General features: G+C 52.7%; 10 protein-coding genes across 10 annotated transcripts in view; 7 read left to right on the top strand and 3 right to left on the bottom strand.

The window, feature by feature from the left end:
• Nucleotides 1–38: 38 nt before the first annotated feature.
• On the bottom strand, nucleotides 39–1,173 carry DACRYDRAFT_88977 (chromatin associated protein KTI12; the record flags this gene model as incomplete). The annotated part of the gene is made up of 5 exons (XM_040776885.1): nucleotides 39–371; nucleotides 425–587; nucleotides 653–732; nucleotides 790–950; nucleotides 1,002–1,173. The coding sequence occupies 5 exons, from the start codon at nucleotides 1,171–1,173 to the stop codon at nucleotides 39–41; spliced, it is 909 nt and encodes a 302-aa protein (XP_040628817.1).
• Nucleotides 1,174–1,537: 364 nt separating this feature from the next.
• Nucleotides 1,538–2,257, top strand: DACRYDRAFT_22357 (uncharacterized protein). The gene is made up of 2 exons (XM_040772757.1): nucleotides 1,538–1,761; nucleotides 1,822–2,257. The coding sequence occupies exons 1-2, from the start codon at nucleotides 1,687–1,689 to the stop codon at nucleotides 2,248–2,250; spliced, it is 504 nt and encodes a 167-aa protein (XP_040628816.1). The 5' UTR covers nucleotides 1,538–1,686; the 3' UTR covers nucleotides 2,251–2,257.
• A 67-nt stretch (nucleotides 2,258–2,324) lies between these two features.
• Nucleotides 2,325–4,784, top strand: DACRYDRAFT_79611 (methanol oxidase; the record flags this gene model as incomplete). Its single annotated transcript, XM_040776404.1, has 8 exons — nucleotides 2,325–2,580; nucleotides 2,628–2,703; nucleotides 2,755–2,900; nucleotides 2,950–2,982; nucleotides 3,035–3,196; nucleotides 3,246–3,493; nucleotides 3,553–3,724; nucleotides 3,775–4,784. The coding sequence occupies exons 1-8, from the start codon at nucleotides 2,466–2,468 to the stop codon at nucleotides 4,782–4,784; spliced, it is 1,962 nt and encodes a 653-aa protein (XP_040628815.1). The 5' UTR covers nucleotides 2,325–2,465.
• Nucleotides 4,785–5,271: 487 nt separating this feature from the next.
• Nucleotides 5,272–7,755, top strand: DACRYDRAFT_116337 (AMP-dependent synthetase and ligase; the record flags this gene model as incomplete). The annotated part of the gene is made up of 15 exons (XM_040770184.1): nucleotides 5,272–5,472; nucleotides 5,530–5,720; nucleotides 5,777–5,839; nucleotides 5,886–6,137; nucleotides 6,183–6,201; nucleotides 6,253–6,320; nucleotides 6,368–6,394; nucleotides 6,442–6,532; nucleotides 6,583–6,795; nucleotides 6,843–7,064; nucleotides 7,114–7,251; nucleotides 7,299–7,326; nucleotides 7,375–7,603; nucleotides 7,656–7,677; nucleotides 7,726–7,755. Exons 1-15 carry the CDS (start codon nucleotides 5,347–5,349, stop codon nucleotides 7,753–7,755), a joined length of 1,719 nt encoding a protein of 572 aa, XP_040628814.1. The 5' UTR covers nucleotides 5,272–5,346.
• A 24-nt stretch (nucleotides 7,756–7,779) lies between these two features.
• On the bottom strand, nucleotides 7,780–12,262 carry DACRYDRAFT_116336 (uncharacterized protein). The gene is made up of 4 exons (XM_040770183.1): nucleotides 11,458–12,262; nucleotides 9,569–11,409; nucleotides 8,758–9,515; nucleotides 7,780–8,704 (listed from the first exon to the last, which is right to left on the bottom strand). The coding sequence occupies exons 1-4, from the start codon at nucleotides 12,070–12,072 to the stop codon at nucleotides 7,968–7,970; spliced, it is 3,951 nt and encodes a 1,316-aa protein (XP_040628813.1). The 5' UTR covers nucleotides 12,073–12,262; the 3' UTR covers nucleotides 7,780–7,967.
• Nucleotides 12,263–12,986: 724 nt separating this feature from the next.
• DACRYDRAFT_79602 (amidohydrolase) lies at nucleotides 12,987–15,014 on the bottom strand (the record flags this gene model as incomplete). The annotated part of the gene is made up of 13 exons (XM_040776403.1): nucleotides 12,987–13,088; nucleotides 13,144–13,202; nucleotides 13,310–13,413; nucleotides 13,463–13,554; nucleotides 13,602–13,649; nucleotides 13,696–13,710; nucleotides 13,765–14,004; nucleotides 14,056–14,111; nucleotides 14,164–14,274; nucleotides 14,329–14,410; nucleotides 14,459–14,558; nucleotides 14,608–14,819; nucleotides 14,874–15,014. The coding sequence occupies 13 exons, from the start codon at nucleotides 15,012–15,014 to the stop codon at nucleotides 12,987–12,989; spliced, it is 1,362 nt and encodes a 453-aa protein (XP_040628812.1).
• Nucleotides 15,015–15,754: 740 nt separating this feature from the next.
• On the top strand, nucleotides 15,755–17,911 carry DACRYDRAFT_107649 (uncharacterized protein; the record flags this gene model as incomplete). Its single annotated transcript, XM_040768513.1, has 9 exons — nucleotides 15,755–16,027; nucleotides 16,169–16,384; nucleotides 16,435–16,488; nucleotides 16,538–16,719; nucleotides 16,768–16,824; nucleotides 16,878–17,058; nucleotides 17,108–17,150; nucleotides 17,201–17,290; nucleotides 17,349–17,911. 9 exons carry the CDS (start codon nucleotides 15,755–15,757, stop codon nucleotides 17,909–17,911), a joined length of 1,659 nt encoding a protein of 552 aa, XP_040628811.1.
• Nucleotides 17,912–18,023: 112 nt separating this feature from the next.
• Nucleotides 18,024–18,653, top strand: DACRYDRAFT_107648 (uncharacterized protein; the record flags this gene model as incomplete). The annotated part of the gene is made up of 2 exons (XM_040768512.1): nucleotides 18,024–18,305; nucleotides 18,351–18,653. 2 exons carry the CDS (start codon nucleotides 18,024–18,026, stop codon nucleotides 18,651–18,653), a joined length of 585 nt encoding a protein of 194 aa, XP_040628810.1.
• A 1,379-nt stretch (nucleotides 18,654–20,032) lies between these two features.
• DACRYDRAFT_116333 (uncharacterized protein) lies at nucleotides 20,033–21,388 on the top strand (the record flags this gene model as incomplete). Its single annotated transcript, XM_040770182.1, has 3 exons — nucleotides 20,033–20,090; nucleotides 20,140–20,717; nucleotides 20,762–21,388. 3 exons carry the CDS (start codon nucleotides 20,033–20,035, stop codon nucleotides 21,386–21,388), a joined length of 1,263 nt encoding a protein of 420 aa, XP_040628809.1.
• Nucleotides 21,389–23,588: 2,200 nt separating this feature from the next.
• DACRYDRAFT_107645 (uncharacterized protein) overlaps nucleotides 23,589–23,909 on the top strand; it is a gene marked incomplete at both ends in the record, with an annotated part of 2,252 nt that continues 1,931 nt past the window's right edge. The window contains one exon of the mRNA XM_040768511.1: nucleotides 23,589–23,906. Within this exon, the coding sequence (XP_040628808.1) occupies nucleotides 23,589–23,906 (318 nt within the window). The remainder of the gene's footprint in view (nucleotides 23,907–23,909) is intronic.

The raw sequence follows: 23,909 nt of genomic DNA, 5'->3' as shown, positions 1-23,909 counted from the left end.
CGTCGTTCTCTCGCCTACAACCGCGAAACTCACCGAATCTAGGATGCATTAAAGTTCTCTTCTAAATAATCGACAAACTTTTCCGCTATCTTGCCCTCACTCCAGTCCATCTCCGCTCTGCCAACGACACTCTGCGACATCGCCTTCTTGTGCGCTGTAATGAACTGGCGCTTGAGACGCTGCAGCTCTGCTGTCGTCACGTTCCGGTTTGGAAGCGCCAAGGTGAACTTCAGTACCGGGGAGAGTGGAAGATTAACCGCGCCACCGAAGTCGGGGGATGGTAACGATTGTTGTGCGGAACGGATCAAGCTGACGAGAGATGTTGTTGTTTGCTCAAGCGTGTGGAGAATGTCCGTAGGCGGCTTCGCGGCCTAGAGGCAGTGTCATTCATCCACATCCCATTAGGCAAATCTCATGCCCTTACAGTCTCGGTCGCCCGATTGGGCGGTCTCTTCACCCCACTCATGATAGCTTGCCAGATCGCATCCCCAGGCACATCCTCATCATCGCCGGCGACAGTGAAGAGAGGCGAGTCCCACCGAACCATGGAAGACGGTTCCTCGTAGCGCGTGATGAGATTATCCAGTCTACACGAGCCCAAATCCGGCGTCAGTCCGTTTTTCCCAGTCAGGAACGAGAATACAGTACATACGTGGCAGGGTCATAACGTTCCTCCGCCGGTCGAGCATCGTGCCATTCTTTAGCTTGTTCCGGAGTACAAGCGACGAAAACCTACTAGATTAGTAGTAAGAGACGGTCGCACGCAAAGGGCTATAGAATCAGGCATACGGTACAGACCCTCACTCCCGCTTCACGTGCTGCACAATAGATCTGGTAACGGTACCCCTTGATGTAGTTCATCCCGTCTAGTATCAGCAACGTGTCCTTGCTGAGACGTCGGTTGATCGCTGTCAAGTAGGCAGCACGCGCTGGCTTTTCGACCCGTTGATCTGCGCAGCCGTCAGCCTCCACAAACTGAGGGTGTGTGAGAATGTACGCACCGTTGTAGACGGCACGATCAATATTCAAGTCCGTGTCGCTAACCACCGATACATTGAGCTTCGGCCCTTCGTAAGCAGGATCCTCAAGCCTCTGCTCCAGATAGCTCTTGAGCTGATGCGCGCGGCGTGACTTCCCCGAACACGGATACCCGGAGATGGTGATGCAAGCCATGGAGATTGTGAGGTAGATTCGAGACCAGGAGAACGAGAAGTCGAGTGGCACCCTTCGCTGGAGCGATGGTTTTGCCAGCTACGAGGCAAGAGTGTATGAAGCGTGAGGCTGCGCGCTGTTGATAATAGAACCAGGTGACGGGCCGAGTGTAAGATGCCAGGTCAAGTGAACTAGCACAATCTGGCAAGAGAAGAGGACCGTCACCAGATTGTGCGAGTATAGACTCGAGGAGCGGCGGTTGAGATGGAAGTCCTCGGAGTTCCGGCTGAGACGGGATCGAACGCCACCCCCGCACTCACGTTTGAAGTTTCTTTCCATTCACTCCGCATTCACTCACCACACTCGTGGGTGTATTGTACCCAGAGCAGCCTCGATCGTTATTACTCCGTATTGACTTGTCCCGACCGCCGGCCGTAGCCATTGTTATTTCCGTCTCTAACCTGTGTTTGATCCTCGAATGACCTTTTTTGCGGGGTAATTCGCCCTGAACCATGTGCAACGACCTTCTCTTGCATGGGCGCGTGGATCTATGTGGGGATCCCTTGCCGAGCCTTCGGCGTTGGATTGGTTCGTCAGCTATCTGAGTGGGTGAGCTATTCCTTGGAGGCTTCGATGGTTCTTCCTTGCTAAAGTTGCCATGTCTGGAAGGCGCCCTCTCGTCCTGTGATATGGAACAGTGTTGCTCCTCTTATGCTTATGCGCAAGGCCTTCGTCAAGACTTGTCTATTGTCTGGACCTCTCTTGTGCGAAGTGTGTATCACCTACTGGTGGACCGGCGGCTCGTCGTGTGCTCATGACCGGATGACTACTCGGCCCAAACTGTCAATGATCCTGACCTATGGACCAGCATTGCCTCGTCTATCTGATATTAGGCATCCAATGACTACCGCTTTTCGTGCTGGAGACTGTATCCTACCTCGTTCTCTAAAGTCTGTTTCGTTCTTCAGCGCCGTTCTCCGAGGACCTGCCTTTCTCAGCACTCTTCCCGGCTTCTGTGCTCATGTGGGGCCCCAGGGTAGAATCCCGCACCAAGGCTTCCCCTTCTCTCTCCAATATCTGAACATGATCGAACCATAGTATTAACATCAGCTGACGATGCTCCGGTATTGTTATATCTCAAAGCCGCCTCCCGCCGGACCCGAAATGGGCAACGAGAGAACGATCGGTCCATTTTTGAACCGCCCTTTCGACTCTGAATGGTATAAAGCACGGCGATTCTCGCTTGTTGAGCACCAAGGTCGTCCAAGACTCCATTATCCCGGAATCCCTACCTCTTTTCTCTCAAGCTTAACATGGGTCAAGTCAAGGAAGTCGATGTCATTGTATGCGGTGGTGGTCCCGCTGGTTGTGTCGTTGCCGGTCGCCTGGCCTTCGCCGATCCCAATTTGCAAGTCATGCTCATTGAGGGTACGTTGTATGATTGTATTACCCGTCAATTACTCATTGCCCCACAGCCGGTGCCAACAACAAGGACGATCCGTGGGTCTACCGCCCTGGTGTCTACGTCAGGAACATGCAGCAGAACGGAATGTATGCGCTCCTAAACCTATCTCTTTCCTCCATAGACTAATGGATATAAAGCAACGACAAGGCTACCTTCTACGTTGACACCAAGGAGTCTTCTTACCTCCGTGGCCGTCAGTCCATCGTTCCCTGCGCAAACATTCTCGGAGGTGGTAGCAGCATCAACTTCCAGATGTACACTCGTGCTTCTGCTTCTGATTGGGGTGCGTATATTATTCGGAAATGTCAAAATCAAGCTGACTCGCCGAAAAGATGACTTCAAGACTGACGGCTGGAAGGCTAAGGGTACGATTCACCTCCTGAAGGGTCATATATATCAGCTGACGCCCAATTATAGACCTTCTCCCTCTCATGAAGCGCCTTGAGAACTACCAAAAACCCTCCAACAACAACACCCACGGCTACGATGGCCCTATTGCGATCTCCAATGGTGGTCAGATCACCCCCCTCGCTCAGGATTTCCTTCGGGCCTCCGAGGCTATTGGTGTCCCCTTCAGCGGTATGTAAAGTGACATCATCACGTGCAACCATACTAACGCATTCGCAAGACGATATCCAGGACCTCGACACTTCCCATGGCGCTGAGATTTGGGCGAAGTACATCAACAGGCATACGGGTCGCCGCAGTGACGCCGCTACCGCTTACGTCCACAGCGTGATGGATGTGCAGAACAACCTGCACCTCCGTACCAACTCAAAGGTCGCTCGTGTCATCTTTGAGGGCAACAAGGCTGTCGGTGTCGCCTATGTTCCCGCTAAGGGCCGCACCCACCTCAATGAGGTCCACGAGACCATCGTACGTGCTAAATATGGTCTCATCCCTTTGAAAGTCGATGTTTAAGCGAACGGTTTCAGGTCCGCGCTAGGAAGTGCGTCGTCATCTCGTCCGGCACCCTTGGCACTCCCCAGATCCTTGAACGCTCTGGTGTCGGTGATGCTAAGCTCCTGAAGAGCCTCAACATCCCCATCGTCAGCGACCTTCCGGGTGTTGGTGAACAATACCAGGACCACTACACCACCCTGACGCGTACGTGCTGGCCTATCACCATGATAGCATCTAGCTGACTCCATTGACAGTCTACCGTGTGTCCAATGAGTCTCTTACCACCGACGACTTCCTCCGTGGTGACAAGGAAGCCCAAGACAAGCTCTTCGCACAATGGGAACACAGCCCTGAGAAGGCGCTCCTCTCTTCTAACGCAATCGATGCTGGCTTCAAGATCCGTCCGACTGCTGAGGAGCTCAAGGAGATGGGTCCTGAGTTCAACGCACTCTGGGACAAGTACTTCAAGGACAAGCCCGACAAGCCAGTTATGTTCGGCTCCATCGTCTCCGGCGCATACGCCGACCATACCCTGCTGCCCCCTGGCAAGTACATCACCATGTTCCAGTACCTCGAGTATCCCGCCAGCCGTGGAAAGATCCATATTCAAAGCTCGAACCCGTACCATGTCCCCAACTTTGATTCTGGCTTCCTGAACAAGAAGGCCGACTTTGCTCCCATCCGCTGGAGCTACAAGAAGACCCGTGAAGTCGCGCGTCGCATGGACGCCTTCCGTGGCGAGCTCACCTCGCATCATCCTCATTTCCACCCTGCCTCCCCGGCCGCGGTCAAGGACATCGACATCGAGACTGCTAAGCAGATCTACCCCGATGGCCTCACCGTCGGTATCCACATGGGCACCTGGCATCGTCCTGGCAAGCCGTACGACGCCAGCAAGGTGCACGAGGACATCAAGTACACGCCTGAGGACGACGAGGCGATCGATAACTGGATCGCAGACCACGTCGAGACCACCTGGCACTCTCTCGGTACTTGTGCGATGAAGCCTCGCGAGCAGGGTGGTATCGTTGATGGCCGTTTGAACGTTTACGGCACGACCAACCTCAAGTGTGCTGATCTCTCCATCTGCCCGGACAACCTCGGCACCAACACGTACTCGTCTGCCCTGCTGGTCGGTGAGAAGGCTGCAGATTTGCTTGCGGAGGATCTCGGCCTCAAGCTGAGGATTCCCCATGCCCCGGTCCCCCACGCTCCCCTCCCCAAGGGTAAGGCCTCTGCTGCGCTTCCCCGTTATTCTGCTTGAGCCGTTGGTCTCCTGACGTTCTACCCCGCATGTACTTGTTCCGATTCTTCCCAAAGTTGGTTGTAGTTGTAAAATTGCGAGTCTATGAATTGCCGTGCTTGTTTCCCATGCATTTATGAAAGCAAATGTCAACAATCTTGCCAATGATCATCGACCATCTTCTGATAGACCCTGACCGGCTGCTGTCAGTATCTCGGTACCGGCGAGAAGAATTCCATCATAGAGGTGCTGGTGGAGGGGATTTGCTGGCGCTTGTTACTGAAAGCCCTCGATCGAGGACATGAAGTTAACAAATGTGATGCAGTAGATCTACTCTAGAGCCCTGCCGTGATTATGAGCCCGATATGACCCGGGAATACGGAAGAATAGAGTTGCCGGATATTAAGCCAAGTCGACCCTGAGTACCATGCGACGTTTGCCGTCAGTGCGCGGGGTCCCCGCATTCGCTGACCATCACCCGCCGTCGGTCATCCGGAAGGTGCTTGTACGACACGTATATTTCTTTCGGTCTCCGTTAACTTTGCTTAACTCTCTGTTCCCTTTTCTCCACTTTCCCTGGACGATGTCTCAGCCTGCTGCCAACCTTGCTGTACCTGGATTTGCCCCCACCGCGGCCAGCATTCCTCCGAAGGATGTCAACTACCGCCGGCCGATGGCAAAGAATCAGCCGGTCTGGCATACTCCTCTGGTCAGTCTTTATCACGAGTCAATCACATTCCAGGGGAATTGTAAATGCCTCTACTAGGATCCAGTCAACTTCCTCTTGCGGGCGGCCTTGATTTACCCTAAGAAAGTTGCTCTTGCGCATCTTGACGTGCCGTATCCGGTTTCCTACACGTATGATGTTTGGGCCCAGCGAATCCAGAATCTAGCGTATGCACTCATAGAGTCAGGTATTAAACCGGGCGATCGCGTAGCCGTTATTGCGCCGAATTGGTCTGTCTCTGCTACAAGCACGTCGATCTCGTCTGACCGCAATGGGGCTGTTTCAGTCCTATGATGGCAGATGCGCATCATGCGATCTTAGCTGCACGTGGTATCATCACACCCCTGAAGTAAGTACTTCATCTCCTACTCGTCCTTGGTGCTCATATCACCCAGTTACCGCTTAACGAAAGGAGAGATCCAGTATATCCTAGAGCACAGCGGGGCGAAACTCATCCTCTGCGACCACGAATTCACGCATCTGCTGCCGGAAAATCACGCTCCCGTTATCATCAGTCAAGATACCGGTCGTGTAGGCGATCCGTACGAGGACTTCCTTGCGAGAGGACGCCGGTTCAGCCAAGAACGAGGCTGGTCAGGCTTGCCTATTGAGCCAGATGAGAACGCAGGTTCTTGCTTGTGCTATACGTTAGTCCGTTACTGTCCCATATTTCTGTTCTAACTTGATGTTAGATCCGGGACGACCGGACGAGTGAGTTTCTGTTCTTTCTGACTAAGAAGGGATGGTTGATGATTGCAACAGCCCAAAGGCGTCTTGACGACCTATCGAGGTTCGTACCTCGCAGCAGTCGCCAATGCCTACGAGACGAAGTGCGCCCTTGCCGTTCCGGTTGTCAAACACGTCTAACGATCTCTAGGATGGACCTGTATTCTATCTACCTTTGGTTAGTCATGGATCTCCGATGCATATAGTTGCTTACGCCAAGTTCAGGACTTTACCGATGTTCCATGCCTGTGGTTGGACATATCCCTGGGCTATCACCTTCTCTTTCGCATCTCAAGTCACTTTGCGAACTGTCAACGTAAGAATCCCTCGACCACAACAGAATTAATTATCACTAACAAGTCACAGTACGATCTAATCTGGAAGAACTTTAAGAATTCCCGTATTTCCCACTACTGTGCAGCCCCCACAGTCCAGATTGGTATCGTCAACGCCCGTCATGCCAGTTATGTCGAGCAGCCGCTTCGGGCTATCATTGCCGGTGCCGCCCCCACTGCGCATCTCATCGGTTCCTTGGAAAAGATTGGCATATCCGTCTCTCATGTGTACGGGCTAACCGAGGTCCGTTTTCCTGGACGTCTATTCTTTATGCTCATGTTTGGGAAAAGACCTACGGGCCATTTACGATCTCGTACGACCGGCCGGAGTATAAAACCCTCACGGTGGACGAACGCTCTGTGTTCTTCGCGCGGCAAGGTCACTCTTTCGCTACAGCAGACGAGATCCGCGTCATCCAGCATGACAACGACAGCAAGGATCTTGTCGACATCCCCAAGGACGGCGTCGTCCTAGGGGAGATCACTGCGAGGGGCAACGTGGTCATGAAAGAGGTGTGCAGACAATCATTTTCATTGTTGGGATTTTCTGACCACGCTTCAGTATTTCCGAGATCCTAAAGCCACCGCGGAAGCCTTCAAAGGCGGATACTTCCATTCTGGAGATCTCGCCATCTGGCACCCGGATGGCAGTATCGCCGTCCAGGATAGGTCGAAGGATCTCATCATTTCCGGAGGAGAGGTACGAGTTCCGTATTGCGCGAGACTCTTGATTGAGCCAATTGATAGAACGCCTCTTCCCTCGCTATTGAGCAAGGTATGTTGGAATACGACACAATCATCCTCGGTACTAACATCTGTGTAGTTCTATCCAAGTTCCCACCCGTTTTGGAGGCAACGGTCGTGGCTCGCCCACATGAGAAGTGGGGCGAGAGGCCGATGGCGTTCGTCATCTTACACTCGCATGAAGAGGGCAAATGGAAGGGCAAAGACAAGGAGTTTGAGATAGAACTGAAGAAGTTTGCTAGACAGAGTTTGCCGGGGTTCGCGGTTCCTGAGTGGGTTGCTATCGTGAAGGAGCTTCCCAAGACGAGGTACGTCGTCCTTGTCTTTCAGGAAGAAGCTCCATGACTGACGGCCGTCCAGCACGGGTAAAATCCAAAAGAATGTGAGCCCTGTTCATTTACTTGGTCTTCCCCATCTGACAATTCTCTAGATCCTTCGCCAACGTCTTGCCAAACTTTAGAGTTCACAATGGGAAATGGGCGTATACATTGGCACGCTTGGAACTTCTAGGTATATAGTCAACTGTACAAGGTCCAACACGTTCCGGATAATGCAGAAGACAGGAAGCATGCAGTGATGGATGTATCGAACAATGCGTGGACTAAGCGAAACCACTGGAAGAGACACAAGACGAATAAGTAAGGGTAAGGAAAAATAAAAGCCTATGGGAGTCTATGCAACGGAGGGCTGTAGGCAAATGACGCGGAACATGTGCGCACTGCGCGTGCACATGTAAACGCGACTCCCCTCACGCCCCAGATAGGAGATAAATTGATTATTGTGATAGTCACGGCCTGGTTGTGTAGCCGAGCGGATTGGCGAGTTGATTACACCATTCAGCTTCGCTGCGGCCAAGGCTCGAGGATCCGTAGGGGAGGCAGAGTTCGGGCCAGCAGAATCGGCATTTGAAGGAAAGGGGTCTGCAACATCCCACGACCATGTCAACCGACGACTATAAGACCCAGCCGCTGCCGGGGCGATACCGGCTGTGGTAGAAGGGGTCAGCAGGGCATCAGCGATGTCGACTGCTTCAAGTCCTGAGTCTCGAATAGCAACAAGTACAGCACCATTATTGTGGCCATCAAATGCTTCAACCTTCTGAACGTCGCCGAGTCCAGCTGGACGTCGAGCATATTTATCCTTCAGAGCAGATGTAGAGGGCGAGGACCAATGGAACTTGTCTAGAAGAACGGATTTCCCTTTGTGGTCCACGATGGCTGTGCTCAATCCACCACGAGAGCAGAAAAAAAGCGAAGGTGGTCCATAGTGTGACGGCTGGGCAAGGAGAGAGACAGGGGGTAAAAAATAGTCCTCCAAGGTAACGGTGCTGGACTCCGGAAGTGTCTGTAATAGTCCCTCCCTAAGGCTGCCACGTCGAGGCCACGAGTTCATAATGCCATGCCAGAGATCTGTTACGTGATGAGTACGAGTGCCTTCATTCCTATCCTTATAGCATACGTACTGTACATATACTCAGCTGGCGGCTGCGTAACGTCCCTATCTTGATCACTGTCATCTTTCTCCAGATTATTTTGCAGCCATTCTTTGTGTTTGACAAATGACGGATACGAAGGGGGAATGATCCAATCTTCTGCCAAGGTTCCCAGAGGGAAAGTGGGAGAGAAGAATAATTGCTGAAACGTCGTGTAGGAGGGAGCACTGGGGCTCGACTTCTGATTCGGTCCGCGCAATTCAGTTCCGTTCGTGGTTCCTTCAAATCCAGTGCTCCGCCTGCGTCTCCTCCGTCGGGCACCCTCTCGATCCAAGGCCGGGCCAGCGGTGACAGTGGATGTCACTTTCGTAGTCAAAACGGGGGCCTGTGTGGAATAGGGAGGTGGCGGTGGCAGGAGAGACTGCATTCTGTTCGGTGTGGGATCGGGGAGAGGGAAAGAATTAGCAACAGGGGTCTGTTGTACGTTGTTCAGCTCTGCAGCATCGCTCCCAGCCCTTTCTCGTTCTCTGCGTCTCCGTGCGGCCCGTCGTTCGGCCCGGGCAATGTTGACTTGACGCACGCGCACGCTGGCAGGCTCCAAAGCAAAAACACTATCTGAGAATATTAAGAAGAGCTCGGCCAGATCTTCGCCCTGGACTTGCAACTCCAATGAGAGAGGAGAATCGGGAAGGATGAATGTTCGAGCCAGAGACAATGAGGCAGATTTGGACGACCCCGTGAAGAGCTCAACCTTCTTCCCATCTTCACCACACAGGATGGCAAGGAAGCTAAAGGACCATTGTTAGTGAAACGGCAATTGTGGATTGAATTGATTTCGCACCTCTTTCGGTTCGTTTGCACCGACTTGATCAGGTAAGCGCCTCTCGTTCCTTCTAATTTAATGTGCTCCAACTTCCCGTTCGCCTGGATATAACCTTGTCCTTGAGGGGTCGTCGCTCCATTTCTTTTCGGATTCGGTTCAGATGAGCCCTTTGGCTTGAAACCATTCGTGAATAGCCGAGGGAATAATCCCCTCGAGTGACGAGGGGTGGCAAGGGGGGTCGTAGAAGGAGGGCGCGGGGGTACAGACGGTGGTCGGCTGGGTGGAAGTGACGGGTTAAACTCAGAGAGAGCACTTTCAGGGGGCACCATGGGTGATGTGGGGGGCGAGCTGGTGAGCAATCCGTTCCCTCCCAGGAGAGACCACCTTTGTCTGGCACTCCTAGGCGTTGTAGCACTTATAGGTGGCGCAAGGTGGACAGCACTAAGGCTGGCTTCGGCATTTGCACCCCAACGCATAGGGGCGGTAGCAGGTGAAATTGTGTCTGGAGACAAGCTGGTCGGTGTTGCCGTACGGCCGGTGGTCACAAGGGTCGTCGCGCCAGTTGTTCTATCGCGCGTGAATGTAGTGTTCTGCGGTAGCCTGGTCCCAGCAGGTGGTAGATCGGGAATGCGACTGTCTCGCAAGAGGTCGGCAAGGCCGACAACTTCGCGACCAGAGGTACTTGGATTAGTGGAGCGGGCAGGCGTGGGTCCAGCAGCAAGCGCCTCCCGCATGCTGACCATGCTAGGGGCAGGAGACGGCAGAGGGTCCGAAATGAGGACCATCCCATTGTGTGGGCTGAGAGTGTCGAGTTGTAGATCAGCAGGTCGTCTACGACGACCACTGAAACTATTGCTAGTGCTGATTGGCGGAATCGGAGATGGTGTTTCAGTTCGTTCACCAGATGGCCCCGGAACAGAGACATAGCCTTCGTCCTCGCTTTCGCTGTCTGCACGCACTTCAAGCGTCTCATTCTCTACCCATTCGGTCTTTTCTTTGTCCTTTCCCGTGGCAGAGAGGCGGGAAGTGCGCCCTGTACTCATTCGAATGCTGCTCACAGAGGGTTGGTGCGCAAGGGAGTGGACAGGGGAGTCCGCACGCCCAGATACGTTACTCCGTTGCGTCTGCAGTCTAAGGCGAGGCTGAACACGCTGGGAAGATGATGTTGGAGGAACGGGCGGCAGTTTTCCGACAGGTCCCATTGCTGACGGAGACCGAATGGGTGAAGTCGCGCTTTCTGGCCTTGAAGGGACCTTTTTCATCTTGTTCGACAAAGGCTCCATGAGAATGGTCTTCCGCTTCGCACTTTCTTTTTGACGCTCGGCATCCATTCGAAGCTCTATGGCGCGTTTGATGTCAGAGAGAGCATACACCCGTACTCCTTCGCGACGTCCAGCGATTGCAACAAGAAATCCTAGCATATCCATGACGAGAACGCTCTTGAACGGCACCCCGCGAATCAGTGCATATGCCCGTGCTGCTGGTGGGGCGTAGAGGGGAACAACATCCAGACCATCATTATGACAGAGTAGCAAGTAACCTGGACTCAGAAGGCATCCGCTTGTTGGGACGCCTCCCAAATGTGCTGCTGCAAGAAGAGGGGTTACTGGTTTGAGCTGAAGGCCAAGCTCTGTCAGTGATGGCGCCGGTAATGGTGGTGGTGGTGAAGTTGGTGTTGGGTCGATTCCACTATGAGCAGGTGAGCGAGAACGTCCATCAACTCTTCGGCGGCTACTTGGCGGGGTCTGAGAAGGTGCAAGCGGGGCGGGCGGGGGAATAGGCGGCACGGGAGGTGTGTCCAATATTTCGGTAGAGCGGGTAGTTCGTATGAAGTTCAATTTGCCCAAGGCAGTTCGAGGCTGGAACAGAGTCAACGGAGCAGAAATGAATCAACGTATTGTACGCACATCAAATGACCGCCGTCGCGCTTGTCTCTCAGATCTACTGGTGGGCGAAGCATGAGGAGCATCCTCCCGTCTCTCTACAATGGCATCTGCAGATAATCTTGGTGGCGGAAACAATCCGTCTAAAGATGTTCTTCGCATCACGGGTTCCGATACTGTGGACATTCGGGGAAGTGTAGATGTAGGTATAGGATGAGGAGAATCGGAGGATCGACCGGAGGTGGGGCGACTAGGTCCAGCCCCAATGTCCTGAGGTAATGGTGGCAAGTGGTCTCCCTCGAATGATGCATGCGATGGCATAGGGGTACTGAACACGTCGTCCTCTTCGTCTTGTGGATGGACACCTCTGACCGGCGCGTCCACCGCGTCGCTCCATTCTTCCCCCTCCTCAACCTCCATATCCTCTCCCATATCACCCTCTCCTTCTGAATCACCTTCAACTTCCCCATATACACGTGTTGCCTCCGGGTCTGTCACCGCCATCAACAGCCCGTCGTCCGGATGGTCTGCGACCGCGTCGTCGATTGCAACACCAGGCGTATCATGGGTATTCGACGTATGCAGCTGTGTACGGAATGATGCGAGGCGCAAACGATTGTTGAGGGTGCCTTCTGACATGGTGCTGGTCAATTGCCGACTATGCCGGTCGTATTACAGCGAGCGCAGAGTGCGTTCAACACTCCGAGATTCGAGACCAATGAACGAAAGAACAGACTGGTATCTGAATGCTCTCCCCATTCAGGTTCTTATGGACGATGGCTGTACCGGTAGTGGGAGAAGAAAATGAGGGAGTCGGTGCTCGCCAGACGGGGAGTCTGCAATGGGGGGCCGGATAGGAACACGAGCGGCAATCAGTGCAGAAGCCCACATGTCCTTCCCTCCCTTGTGAGGACCAATCCATAAGATTTGACTCCGGTCCCTGCCATCCATACAATTGTTATTCCCACCCGTCAAAAAAGAGTCCTTCTCTTGGTGACAAATATTCCATTGGCAAGCAGACTGGCATGCTGAACTATTGACTGACAATGCCAACTCATCGAACAACCCTTGAGCTGTTCTACACTATCAGCAAACCTCGCCTTCCCCGCGGAAAAACGGTTGCTATGCTCAGTCACGTCCGCGTCATCATGCATCACGTAAACATTCCGTGCAGTGACTTTCGGTCGTTCTGAATGACAACAGTTGGTCAATTGACTTTACAATCAGGTCGGTTAATGGGACCGTAGACATCGTGTCACAGAAAGCAATGCTTGACCATGTGAACATTCATTGCACTGCAAATCCAATCAATAGGTTACGGAGAATCTTCGGAAACAGCCCTAAAACAATTGTGCCAGCATGCCTTTCTTTGGCGGTGTCAAAGGAGACGTCTGAAGCTGCCCTGAACGAATGATCAGCTTGATCAAGCGTCGAATTGTCCAACAAATCCCAACCTTTCGGCATGAGCACACTATCGTTACCTTTAACTGTAACAGGGGAAGCAGCAGAATGAGCTGACGTAATTGGTTAGTCTGACTCTCCGCACGTTTACTTCAAGACATACACTTGTGCACGCGCCCATCGATCAAGATGTAGTGCAGCTTGTCCTTGTCCTGAAGAATACGGATATCGTCAAGAGGATTGCCATCAACCAACTGGTATGGCATTGTCGTTGAGGCCCATATGTGTTGCAGAATACAGTACACGTACAATCAAGTCGGCGTAATAGCCGGGAAGCACCTTGCCCAGCTCATGAGGCCGCATGAACACTGTAATTACATCAGCGCAACCCAGAACAACTTTGTCTCGACACACAATCGCCTCCGAGCTGTGTGTCATGAATGAGTGCAACATGCATCGTGCCCAGAAATTGTACGCACAGCAGTGGCCGCAATGATGGCTTCCATGGGCGTGTACCCGAACAAGTTCACGAAATGTTCGAGGTCCCTCGCATACGTCCCATGCGGAGTCCAAGCAAACCTGGCCTAGTGGTGAGCTTGGTGCGTACTTCCTGCATTGTTGTGCTCACCCATAATCACCCCCAGGGAGGAGCTTGATGCCACGAGCTTTCATGGCCTTCATGGATTTGATTGCTTCCTCAAGCTCATCCTTGTATCCGATCTACTTCACCGTGAATAACACGCTCAATCAAATTTCGAATGTGTCACCTCAATCGCATGCTCTGGTGTACAACCCCATTCGGACGCAGAAGTCAGCTATAGATATTTGAATACACTGTTGGCTTCGCTGCAGAAGGCTTACTGTCTCGGTGATCCACTGTTCAAAATCAAGTCAGCAGAAATGCATGACGTCTCAACAATCAAGTCTCACGTTGATAGCCGGTGCAACCCAAATACGGTCCTTCTTAGATTCGAGAAGGTCCAGTGTCTCTTCATCCGTAAAGCTGGCGTGGTAGATGACGTCCACTCCCCAACGAGCGCTCATCTTCACGGAATCCACGCTCCTGGCATGTGAACAAACGCGTTTACCTTGCTTGTGGGCGGCATCACATGCGGCTTTCGTCTCTTCATCGGTGAAGAAATTCTCATCTGCCATCACTTTTTCCGTGATCTGGATGTCTATTAGTGTACATTGTGTCGCGGGATACGTAATCAAGCTGACCGATTCCCCGGACATGGATAGCTTCACTTGGTCGGCTCCTAAAGCAACGTTCTTCACTGCTCGATAAGTCAATCCCAGACCGTTAATTGGTGACATCGGACAACGAACAAACAGCAATAGTTATATCTTCGGGTCCATCAGCGAAAGCAGATATCGAGTCGATCAGGGCACCATGCCGCCGAGCAATTTCTTGGGCGTTGGCCAGGTACCTTGGTCCGGCTGCCAATAATTAGTCAAATCCATGAATTTGCCATCGCTGACTGTATTTCTCACCGATCTCACCAGCATTGATGGCATCGCGGATCACACAGTCCAGACGAGCTTTGGCAGATGCAGCACCAAAGCACATCGTATACTGCCAATCGATATGAGCAGGCGCATGAAGCAGAGGGAAGAAACTGACACCGTAATCCAGGTAGGTACGAGCGGCTCGAATGGCAAAGATCGTGTGCTCCTCTGGAGGAAGATGTCCTAATCCTTCCAGATCTGGAGAATTGTTCCATCTGATTCATTTCAGTATCGCCGTCATTCCTCGCCAACCTTATCACTTACGACAGATGGGTATGCGCATCACATAGTCCGCTCATCAGCGTGCGACCTTTTCCCTCGATAATGTGAACCTGAGGATCAGTTTCCTTCACTTTGTCTTCGTTGATCTTGGCCGAGACCTTGACAATCCGCTCTCCTCTGATCAGGACATCGCCCGGGAACGGCTCCCGTCCAGTCGAGTCGAGCACCTTCACATCCTTGAAAAGGATCACGCTCTGAGTGCCTTCTTCCAGTCTCTCTAACAAGCAAACATTAACGAAACGGCTCACGTTGCTATCTGTGCCCTTGATCTCGTGTTTCACCGGCAGCAAGGGTGAGTCTGCGTAAGTATTTGCATTGGTGACAGGGATTGGGTGTTTACGGTAAGAGCCTCGGGTTGTAGGATCAGTGTATTCGGTCAATCCTAGCATCGCCAGAGATTCTTCGACGGTCCGTGCAGTAGGTGAGCCAAGCCTGGACCTGGTAGTCACAGGAGAACTCAGGACAGATGGTGCGTAGGACGAAGTCATTGCGCTGGAGAACAGGTGTGTCTAGTCGGGGTGGAAGACTTGCGTTGATGCCATTATCTACCCCAGGATACGCCCTACGGCAGGCGGGCGGGAGAATGTCTGCGAAACAGAAGAGTCGCCGCTCCAGCTTTGATGGTATAGCCGGCTCGGCTTGTGTGCCTCAGTCCCAAATCAAGCACAGTCAGAAAATCAGCTACGGTCGGAAGCCTTCTGTCAGGACACCACCAGCGCATCACATGTACAGCTTGGGAAGGGGCTCATTTGTATTGCCAAAGAAGCACGATGACTCGAGAAGCACGAGGAGGGCAAGGGCGATTGATGTCTGGTGTATTATGCATTGCCAGCAATGCAATGCCATCATCATCTGCGGTTTGAATGGAGCAGCAAACCGCGCTCTTTCAGTGGAGCAACCAGTTCAGAGAAGATAAAATCAGGTCGTAGACCAGGACCTGGCATCTTGTCACGTACCCGCGTCAAGATAAGTGGGCACGTGGGCACTCTTCAGGTAAGCAATTCTCGTCTGATCCCCATCTGGGCGAGTCTCTGCACATGGATGGATAATTGTATTCATAGCTCGAAACGTTGTGGTCCTAGACTGTTCAATCGATTTGAATCAGATCCTTTGCTTTGCCTCTCCTGCTATGCCTACCTTTGCTGCTTTTACACTCTCTGGCTCCAGCAACTTTCCCTTCATCGGCCAAGTCTCACCAGATCGGACAACGATACAACCGATCACTTTGCCCGGACAATCCTCGGTGCTCAATGATCTAACTGTCCTCATTCTTCTATGGGACACTGTCAAAGATGAACTCGAGCTTGGTGAGGCGTTGTCTCTCCAAGACGTGGAGCTCAATGCGCCGTTGCCCTATCGAGACGTACTTTGCGTAGGCAAGAACTATCGGGAGCACGCAGCTGTATGGAGCTTCCATCACCGAGATGTTATCGAAACCTTACTGTTGTTTGTGATGTAGGAGTTTCACGCGTCGGGCTATGATTCCTCGGATAAGGCACTGCTTGCGCTTTTGAATCTCGGTCTGGTCTGAAGATAATCGCAGATTGCCATGCCTTCGCACCCAGTGATATTTACGAAGCGATACACCTCAATCATAGGTCCATATGATGACATTTATGCACATCCACAAGCAACCCATACGCTGGATTATGAGGGTGAACTGGGCGTTATCTTCGGCAAAGCCGGGCTTGGCATCAAGAAAGATGAAGTTGATCTCAATGGAAAGGGTGGGTGGATCTGGGGCTACACGGTTGTGAATGTATGCGAGCTTTTGGAAGTGGCATCAGGGCAATTATCAATCTTTAACAGGATGTGACTGCTCGCGAGCTGCAACGTGATCATAAACAGTTCTTCATTGGGAAGGTACGACCGCACACACTCCAGCGCTCATAGCCTGACGTTGAAGTTTCAGAGTTTGGACACCTTCTTCCCTCAAGGACCATTCGTCATTACCGCAGACATGCTCCCTCCGCCCCATCTTGTGGAGATTTTCACTAGGGTCAATGGTGGATTTCGTCAGAGGGCTACACTTGATCAGCTGATCTTCGACATTCCAACTCTGGTCGAGACCATCAGCAAAGGAATCACAATTCAGTAAGCGAAATCTATTCAGAACGCTCAAGACATCTGAGCCCATCATAGACCGGGAGATCTATTAGCGACCGGTACCCCCGCTGGTGTTGGCTTCGGACTCAATCCGTAAGTGGACTTTTCGAGATTTGTCGCATCTCAGTCTCAAGGCGATTTGGCAGTCCGACCTTCCTCCGGCCTGGTGATGAAGTGGATGTAGCCATCACTGGCATCGGCGTACTGAGGAATAAAGTAATGACGATAGACAAGAGGCCAGCCAAGCCTCATCCTTCGATCCTCGCTGCGTCCGTTCTTCGGGGCAATAGCAATTGCGGTTTGACGAGGATGCGGAGCGGCAAAGATGTACGATCTGCTCTCAAATTGCCGTTGACAAATTCTGACTGCATCACAGTTGTACGTGGAGAAAATGGGAACCGGTCCTCCTATTTTGTTCAGTACGTTCACCACGTCACCAATGTGCTTGATGCTAACACATGATTCACAGTTCATGGGCTGGGCGGCACCGTCAATTTCTACTCTCCTATCGCCAACGAACTCGCCAAGACGAATACACTGATCCGCTACGACGCAGAAGGTGCCGGGAGATCACCGCTGGTCGATGAACTCGTTCCCAACAATAGAGTCGCTCGCAGAGGATGCATCCGATGTCCTCGAATCCCAGTCCATCAAAGGACCAGTGCCTGTTGTTTCCCACTCCATGGGAACGCTCGTTGCTGCACATCTCGCCGCCAGACACCCGAGCCTCATCTCGTCCCTCATAATGCTGGGGCCAGTCAAAGCAATTCCTGAACCAGCCAGGACTGCAACTTTCGGACGAGCGAAGACGGTTCGTGCGAAGGGTATGGGCGCAGTTGCTGATACGATCGTCGCCAATGCGACTGCGCCTTACAGTTCACCTCTGGTCACCAGCTTTGCAAGGGAGATGTTGACAGCACAGAACGCCGAAGGGTACGCAAGACATTGCGAGGCGCTTGCGACAGGGGAGAATCCGGACTGGGTGATGCTGCGAGGCAAACCAATTTTGTGCATCGCCGGAGTCGCGGACAAAGTCAGTCCTGTTGCGATGAGCGACGGGTATGCCGAGTTGGTCGGGCACGCTGCAAATGTCAAGGTCGTTCAAATTGAAGACTGTGGGCACTGGCATTGCCTAGAGAAGCCTGAAGCAGTCGTGAAAGCCATTAAACAGTTTATTTAAATAAAAGAACCAAGAGGAAAGGAATATACATGCTTGGTTTGCTGATGGTACGGAGGCTTTATAAGGACACGTCGCGTCGCGTCTGCTCCTTGCGTCTTACCGCCATCATACCATGGGCCGCCGTCTGAAACTCTTCGCTCCTCGTCCGCTGCTAGACTACCTCTCAGATGCTGATGCTGACCCATCGCTTGAGACCATCCCTCCCCTGCCTCCCCTCTTGTCAACCCCTGAGATCCTTCGCTTGATTATCCAACACTTGAACGCGCCTGCGTTGTCTGCGTTGGCATGTTGCCGCCCGGGGCTGATGGCCCCTGTCAGTAGGCAGCTATATAAGACACTGGATTCGAAACAACTAGAGAAACTAGCAAACAGATTTCTTACGTATGCCCCTGCTGTGAGTCCCACACGTGTCATGTCCTGCACATTCTTATGGTTTCAGCCTGATCCAGGTGCAAACGCCCGTGTAGATCGTTTCCGCCAGCTATATGCGCACCATATCCAGCATCTGCACATCATGACACATTCTACTCGTAACTCTGACGCGCCTATTTCCATCTGGAAACAGCTGCAACGTCTCATGCTGATATGGCCAACTGAAGCATTGTTCCCCAATCTGCGGTCTCTGACTTGTACAGCCGATGAGCCTGAACACGTGGAGACGATGCTCAAACTGCTTGTCGCGTCGCTCGAAGAGCTCAATATTACGGGAAGCTCCTTGTCCATCGGCTCAGAGCAGGACTAGAATGTCCCTGTCAGCTTTCTGCTCGCTGCCTTGCCTGAACGCTGTCCGGTCCTGCGTAAGCTGGGGCTGAACGTGCAGGCCATTTCACTCGATCACGTCGATGGGTTCTCTCACGCTATCTCGCACATGCCGCATCCTACATTGCTGGAATGCGACTACATCGCCTACCACCCGACTGTCTTCCGGCGTCTTGCGAAGCTGTCTCATCTCACGCGCCTGCGGATTGGATGGTCTGCTGAATGTCTCTGGCCCGAGTTTGGCCCGCCTCTCCCTGTTTCAGAGGATCATTTTTCCAAGCTCAAGTCGCTCTGCCTAGGCGGGACAAGCACGGTGCTACTTGACGCCTTAAACTCAGTCCGTTGCAACCTGATCGAACTTGACGTGGGTATAACGCTAACCAAACTGGACGAGCGGCACGGACTCACCTCGCTCGCCGCCAACATCCAGGCGTCCTACTCTAACCTGCGAGAATTGCAGTGCCGTGTCACCGACGCGTCAGAACGTGATGCAGGCAATATGCACCGTCCTGCTCTGCTCGGGTCTTTCCTCAGCTTGAAGCATTTGGAGCGCTTCGGATTCTTGTATACGACGATGCAAGCTGAACAAGAGCAACTGCTGCAGTTGGGAACGAGGATATCTTAGCTATGGCTCGGGGGTGGCCGGCACTCAGAACGCTGCATATCGACCCCCCCTAGCAGAGCCTACGTCACTGACGATCGACTGTCTCGGTGGCCTAGCACTGCACTGCAAATCCCTCGCTTCACTCGAGCTGCCCATGATCTGCGCAGACGATGTCCTCCCCCCACCGTGCAAAGGCACCTCCTCCGTGCTGGAACTAACGCTCCGCCTCAGCTCGTTCACGAACGCCTCTACCTCGCACTCTTCCTGTCTGTCATATACCCAAGTATACGGTTCAAGCACGTGTGTGGGTATTCCGTACAGGTGAAGATGTTGCATGAGATGCTGACCTATGGGAAGGTGATGGGGCAACATGAATTGGGGGCGATCCCGAGGGAGGCTATTGGACACTTGTCGGCGAGGTATAGGGTGCCGTTCATAACGAGCTAATTGCTTGACTCGCACATGTGCAGATGGAGGGGACTATTATTCTTGAGATGAACTAGGGGACGCACAGTTTTTTGTACTTGATAGGAATATAAAAGGTGTAGTGGTCAATGCGTGAGAAAGAGAGTTTCCTAATATGACCAATGTGGGAGAATGTAAACAGGCGTCGATGTGTTGTTCCGCCCTTTTGGCCGGATCGGAACGGATGACATCATGCAGTGCGGGGATAACCACGATGTCGTGACCATGCATATATGACCATCCCATATGTACCTGTAACACTACAACTCACAACTGTCTACTCTCCTCTCACCATGTCTATCCTCGTCCCTCTCCTCATTCCACCACTCGCAAACTTAACTGCAGGTCTAGGTACGCCCTCCTCACTCCCCTCTCCTAAACTCCCACTAACCTTCCCCAGCCGTCGGACTAGCCAATGCCAGCCAAGCCGACAAGTCCTCCTTCTCACTCACCATCGGCTCACATGTATACAGCAACGCCGAGCCCTTCTCCTTCCCCTACCTCCCATACGAACTAAGGGAGGAAATCATCCTCCTCGCCTTGGATGCTTCTCGTTCTCTCCTCCCCCCTCCGTTGCCTCCAGGGCACCCGTTCAACGACCCCGAATCACCTTTCTACCAACATCCGATGAACCCCAACCACCCGCTTTATACGAACCCCGCAACAGGGGAGAGGAACATAAACGGCCTCCCGACGTCAACATGGCGCTGGCTCCTGGTAAGCAGGGAATGGTGGGCTATCCTCCGCCCACACCTCTGGGCACACACCCGACTCCAAGGGCGCTGGGCCTACGGGGGGTTCACCAAGCTTCTCGAGAGGCCGGATAGCAAGGCCGTGCCGGGATTCGTGAGAGAGTTGAGGCTGGAAGAAGGGTTTACGGATCAGGCGCAGCTCTATCAGGCGTTACGGGCCTGCCAGAAGCTGGATACGGTGATATATGCGCCTGAGCCGAAGATAAACTTCGCTTTCCCGTTCGGGGTACATCTCCTCTTCCCTCTGCATGCAACTCTAACGAAGCGCAGATCCATTTGATACCAGACAACCCTGGTCCTTCGTCGTTGACTATCACCCTCCCCCTGGAGCTGATCACCAACCCCCACACTCGGACACACCTCCTGCACCTCCCCCGGCTAACAACACTCACACTCACCTTCTCCCGCTTCACACTCGACATGGCGCAGTTCCTCGCTTCCCTCGTCCACCTGAAAGAGTTGTCTATCCGTATGCCCCGCCTTCTAGGCGCGGAGCTCCTCAACCCGCTGATCGCGGCCAACACGCATGCAGACAACCCAGGCCAGACATTATCCAAGTTTGAGCTACATGTGCTGAGCCGCATGCCTGAGGGGATCCTGGATCCTCTCAGGTCCGAACTGGGGTACTCGACACTGGGAGCGGTGACGACGGTATATAATGGCGTGGGGGAGTACAGGGAGGTCGTGTATGCTCCTACGAGGGAGGCGGTGCTTGCGCTTGCCCAGGCTGGGGAGGAGGAGAGGGAACGAGAAGGGGAGGAGGGGCAGGCGGGTGCTCCTGCAGAGGGAGAGGGAGGGGGAGAGGGGGAAGGGAGAGGCAGGCAGTGGGAGCGGACGACAAACTTGAGACTGTTTGGGGGATTGATTGGCCTGAGGATGGAGGCGAAGAAGAAATGAGCATCGGGATTTACGGGATTTACGGAGTTGGTTGTTTGTTGTACAGTGAGCTGCCTATTTGCTGTTGGAGGTTGCACCGCTGATTCTTGTACAGTTATTTTGTTTATCTGTACTGGGTTATTTATGGATGTTTATTTTGGTCCGTCTGGTACAGAGGACGTGAACAGGTGTCCACGTTCATCTGAGTGAAAGAGAACCTGTTGTGGTGTTCTTTGTGTCGCTGCACATTGAGGCAAGCTGGGATTACGGGGTAAAGTCCTGATCAAGAGCTGTTCTTTTCTTGCTGTTCATCCCAGCGACTTATTGTGAGTCTCTATACATTCTCTAGAAAGTGGTCGAGAGACCTGGATGATCGACGCCGCGCAAGCGGGGGATCTTGTTGAGGGACGGCCATCACTCCTGACCGTGCCTGCTCTTCCTCGTCCATGTCGCCGACGAAGATGTCTATGGATGCTATCGCTTTTCTCAAGTATACTGTCCAACGAGACCTGGTCATGCAGTCAATATTGCTGTGCACGTGCGTCGGTCACGTACATCGTGCGTGTTCTCGCTGGACTTTATACTAAAGAGACGTCTGCTTGTGAATCGGAACATTTCCCACTAAGGGAAGGGTTTCTGGCAGGCGAGGGGGCCAGGACACCAACCTTCTGGATGGCAGGGAGCGGACATTCATCGCCAGAAGACAGGAAGGATGGCTTGGATCCGACGCTCAGGGGGATGGACAGTGTAGGTAAAGAGATTCCGCCCCAGATGGATGCGGCGCTCACAAAAGCAGGTCATAGACCATAGTGACGAATGTCGACCTGGAAAGCTGCTGGCAGGGTAGGTTCGGTTGCCAGTCTGTCTGAACATGATAAGAATCTATCTTATGATCGTGCAGATGACCCAGCGCACATACCGTGTCAGGCGGTCATAGACAAACAGCACATCATACGCTGATGATTTCTATAGGATCAGCGGATATTGTGCAAGGAAAAACGACCAGACATACGCGCCCACTGTGATTCGTGGTTGAGATGTGTCGCTTCATAAATCTCACTGGTTGTGGAGGCACGGCAATCTGCGGTGATCTTTATTTAGACCAGATTGAGACTCACAAGCGCAAGCAATGCCTTATCCGAAGAATTCTAGTCCGTGGCGTTAAATTCCTACATAAAGCAAGTAGTGCAATCTCAGGAATACTAGTAGCCCGGAAATGGAAGCTCCATACCACTGCATGCTCCACATTGTTCTTGCCCATGCAGAGTACGTCTCGATAGGGCAACGGCACTTTGAGCTCCACGTCTTGGAGAGACAACACTTCACCAAGTTCAAGTGCATATTTGACAGTGTCCCATAGAATAATGAGAACAGTTAGATCATTGAGCAACGAGGATTGTCCAGGCAAAGTGATCCATTGAAAGTTGCCGGTGTCGAGAGGGGGCAAAAGCAGCAAAGGCAGGTATAATAGCAGAGGCAAAGTATCTGATTCAAATCGATTGAACAGTCTTGGACCACAACGTCTTGAGCTATGAAGACAATTCTCTATGCATCGCAGACTGAGCCGTGGATGGGCAGAGGTGAATCTGACCAGGGTCACGTGTCGACGACCCACCGCGGGGAGATTCTGAGGGTTTCGGGCTGCGATAGAGTGCCAGTTTAGTACTGGTACTACGAGCTGTGTTTATCTTTCATGAGCTGGTTGCTCCACAGCTATACGGCGCTTTGATGCTCCATTCCATCCACTGAATATGACATCTTCGCGTTGTTGGCAATACACAATACCCCAGATGGCAGTTACTCCCTTTGTCCTTCGTCTTCTCATTGCGCTTCTCGGCAGTACAAATGGCCTCCTTCCTAAGGTGTATGGGATGCACCGGTGATCTCCCTACAAGTTTTATGCGACCGCACTTGGTTCCCTGACTGTGCTTGATTTGGGACTGAAGCACTCAGGCCGAACCGGCTATACCAATCAAAGCTAGTGCAACAACTCTTGTGTTGAGCAGACATTCTCGCGGCCGCCCACCATGGGTTTCTTCTGGGCATATAATGGCATCAACGCAAGATATACCGCGGATGACCAATCTTCTACCCCGACCAGACACACCTGTTCTCCTGCGCAATGACCTCGTCCTACGCACCATCTGTCCTGAGTTCTCCTGTGACTACCAGGTCCAGGCTTGGCTCACCTACTGCACGGACCGTCGAAGAATCTCTGGCGATGCTAGGATTGACCGAATACACTGATCCTACAACCCGAGGCTCTTACCGTAAACACCCAATCCCTGTCACCAATGCAAATCCTTACGCAGACTCACCCTTGCTGCCGGTGAAACACGAGATCAAGGGCACAGATAGCAACGTGAGCCGTTTCGTTAATGTTTGCTTGTTAGAGAGACTGGAAGAAGGCACTCAGAGCGTGATCCTTTTCAAGGATGTGAAGGTGCTCGACTCGACTGGACGGGAGCCGTTCCCGGGCGATGTCCTGATCAGAGGAGAGCGGATTGTCAAGGTCTCGGCCAAGATCAACGAAGACAAAGTG

Source organism: Dacryopinax primogenitus (assembly GCF_000292625.1).
Source record: "Dacryopinax primogenitus strain DJM-731 SS1 chromosome Unknown DACRYscaffold_9, whole genome shotgun sequence".
NCBI lineage: Eukaryota > Fungi > Basidiomycota > Dacrymycetes > Dacrymycetales > Dacrymycetaceae > Dacryopinax > Dacryopinax primogenitus.
Note: the sequence above shows the minus strand (reverse complement) of the source record. Positions and strands in the feature narration are given on the sequence as shown.